The following is a 1,599-nucleotide window of genomic DNA, read 5'->3' as shown; positions in this document are numbered from 1 at the left end:
GTGGATGTGATTACCAAGTATGGAAATTATGGATGGCGAGTATACGAGGGCCCTTCTGTTTACACTCCTCCAACTACGCCTGGCGGAAATACTTCGGCGAAATTCACAAGTCTGATTTTCCCTGTGATGGGTTACAATCACTCTGATGTAAACATAAATGAAGGCTCAGCATCAATCACTGGTGGCTATTTTTATCGGTCTATGACTGATCCCTGCTTATATGGAAGGTATATTTTGGATCTATGTAACTAGATAATTACAACTAGAAGCCGAATATTTGAACATGGGCTGTATAATGAATGGGAATTAACACCATAAGTGGAGGTCTTTCGTTGAGGACATATGCTAGAGAGAACGACTTACTTGACTTGGGGCCCACTTGGGAAGGATTTGAAAGGCCAAAAGCTGTTTCTGAGAGTAAGAATCTGGTTTTGGATTTGTTTGGATGAATTTTTAGAAATGTTTTGCTGGTTTGAAGAGCTTTTAGAGGAATCTGATCCAATGTGAATTTTAGAGAAATCTGATCTAATGTGACTTTCTTAATAAGTTCTCCTGCAAAAGCTAAAGCAGAAGTCCTGCCAAATGGGCCTTAGGTGGTTGGGACGTTTATTGCAGACCTAAAGAAGCTCATGTATAAAAGAAACAAGCAGATTTATCAGGAACAAGATATACTTTGCAATTTATTCTCTTAAAGATAGAAGTTACTAGACTGTATTTCCTGTCGGCTTGAGCTCACATTTCTTATTGAAGTAAAAATGCTCGATTTCGCAGGTACTTGTTTGCAGATCTTTATGCAGGTGCTATATGGGCAGGCACCGAGAATCCCATTAGCAGTGGGAACTTCAGCAGTAACAAGTTAAATTTTACTTGTGCTTCTGATTCTCCTTTAAAATGCAACTTTTCTCCTGGAAGTTCATTTCCCGCGTTGAGTTACATTTTCTCTTTTGGCGAAGATAACAACAAGAATCTCTATCTCCTCACCAATAGTGGAGTTTACAGGATTGTCCGTCCAAGTCGTTGCAAATACGCATGTGCCAAGGAAAAAGACGTGAAAATTGAATCCCCAGGTCCTGTTTCCTCCCCTCCTTCGAAAGCAAGCCGGTCGAGAGGTCCATGCAAGAGTCTGTTGGCTCTGCTCTCATTGCTAGGCTTACTGCTTTTGAATTTTGTGTAGAATACTGCAATATGTTTATCAGAATGGTTTTGTTGTAAGAAAGTTCCACATCTGAGTTTGGCAGATTTTGGTTGATTGTGTTCAAACAGCGTACAAAATACTGTGAATATGTTCAATGAGTATAATTTTACAAATGACATGTTTGGTAAAGAAGGTTGGATGGCACCAAACAATTTTAAAGAAAAGATGAGTTAAAATTTTGTCCATTCTAGTTTTGGCTGCATTAATAATTTTGTGCCTCAATTTACCAGAAGAAAGAGTGAATTTTGGACAATTCACAATAAAATTATCTTCTGTTATATAACCAAATAAAAAATTAATGAAAGATAAATTTGTAAGAAATTTGACAACTCACAAATGCATTCCAAAATACAAGAAAAGATGGTAAAAAATCTAATAGGAAAGGGATACAAAACAAACACAGT

General features: G+C 37.4%; 1 protein-coding gene across 1 annotated transcript; it reads left to right on the top strand.

Moving 5' to 3' along the window:
* The first annotated feature begins 6 nt into the window (after window positions 1-6).
* On the top strand, window positions 7-1,308 carry LOC111368056 (HIPL1 protein-like). The gene is made up of 2 exons (XM_022989233.1): window positions 7-227; window positions 772-1,308. The coding sequence occupies exons 1-2, from the start codon at window positions 127-129 to the stop codon at window positions 1,172-1,174; spliced, it is 504 nt and encodes a 167-aa protein (XP_022845001.1). The 5' UTR covers window positions 7-126; the 3' UTR covers window positions 1,175-1,308.
* The last annotated feature ends 291 nt before the right edge of the window (window positions 1,309-1,599 follow it).

Source organism: Olea europaea, chromosome 18, assembly GCF_002742605.1.
Source record: "Olea europaea var. sylvestris chromosome 18, O_europaea_v1, whole genome shotgun sequence".
Taxonomy (NCBI): domain Eukaryota; kingdom Viridiplantae; phylum Streptophyta; class Magnoliopsida; order Lamiales; family Oleaceae; genus Olea; species Olea europaea.
Note: the sequence above shows the minus strand (reverse complement) of the source record. Positions and strands in the feature narration are given on the sequence as shown.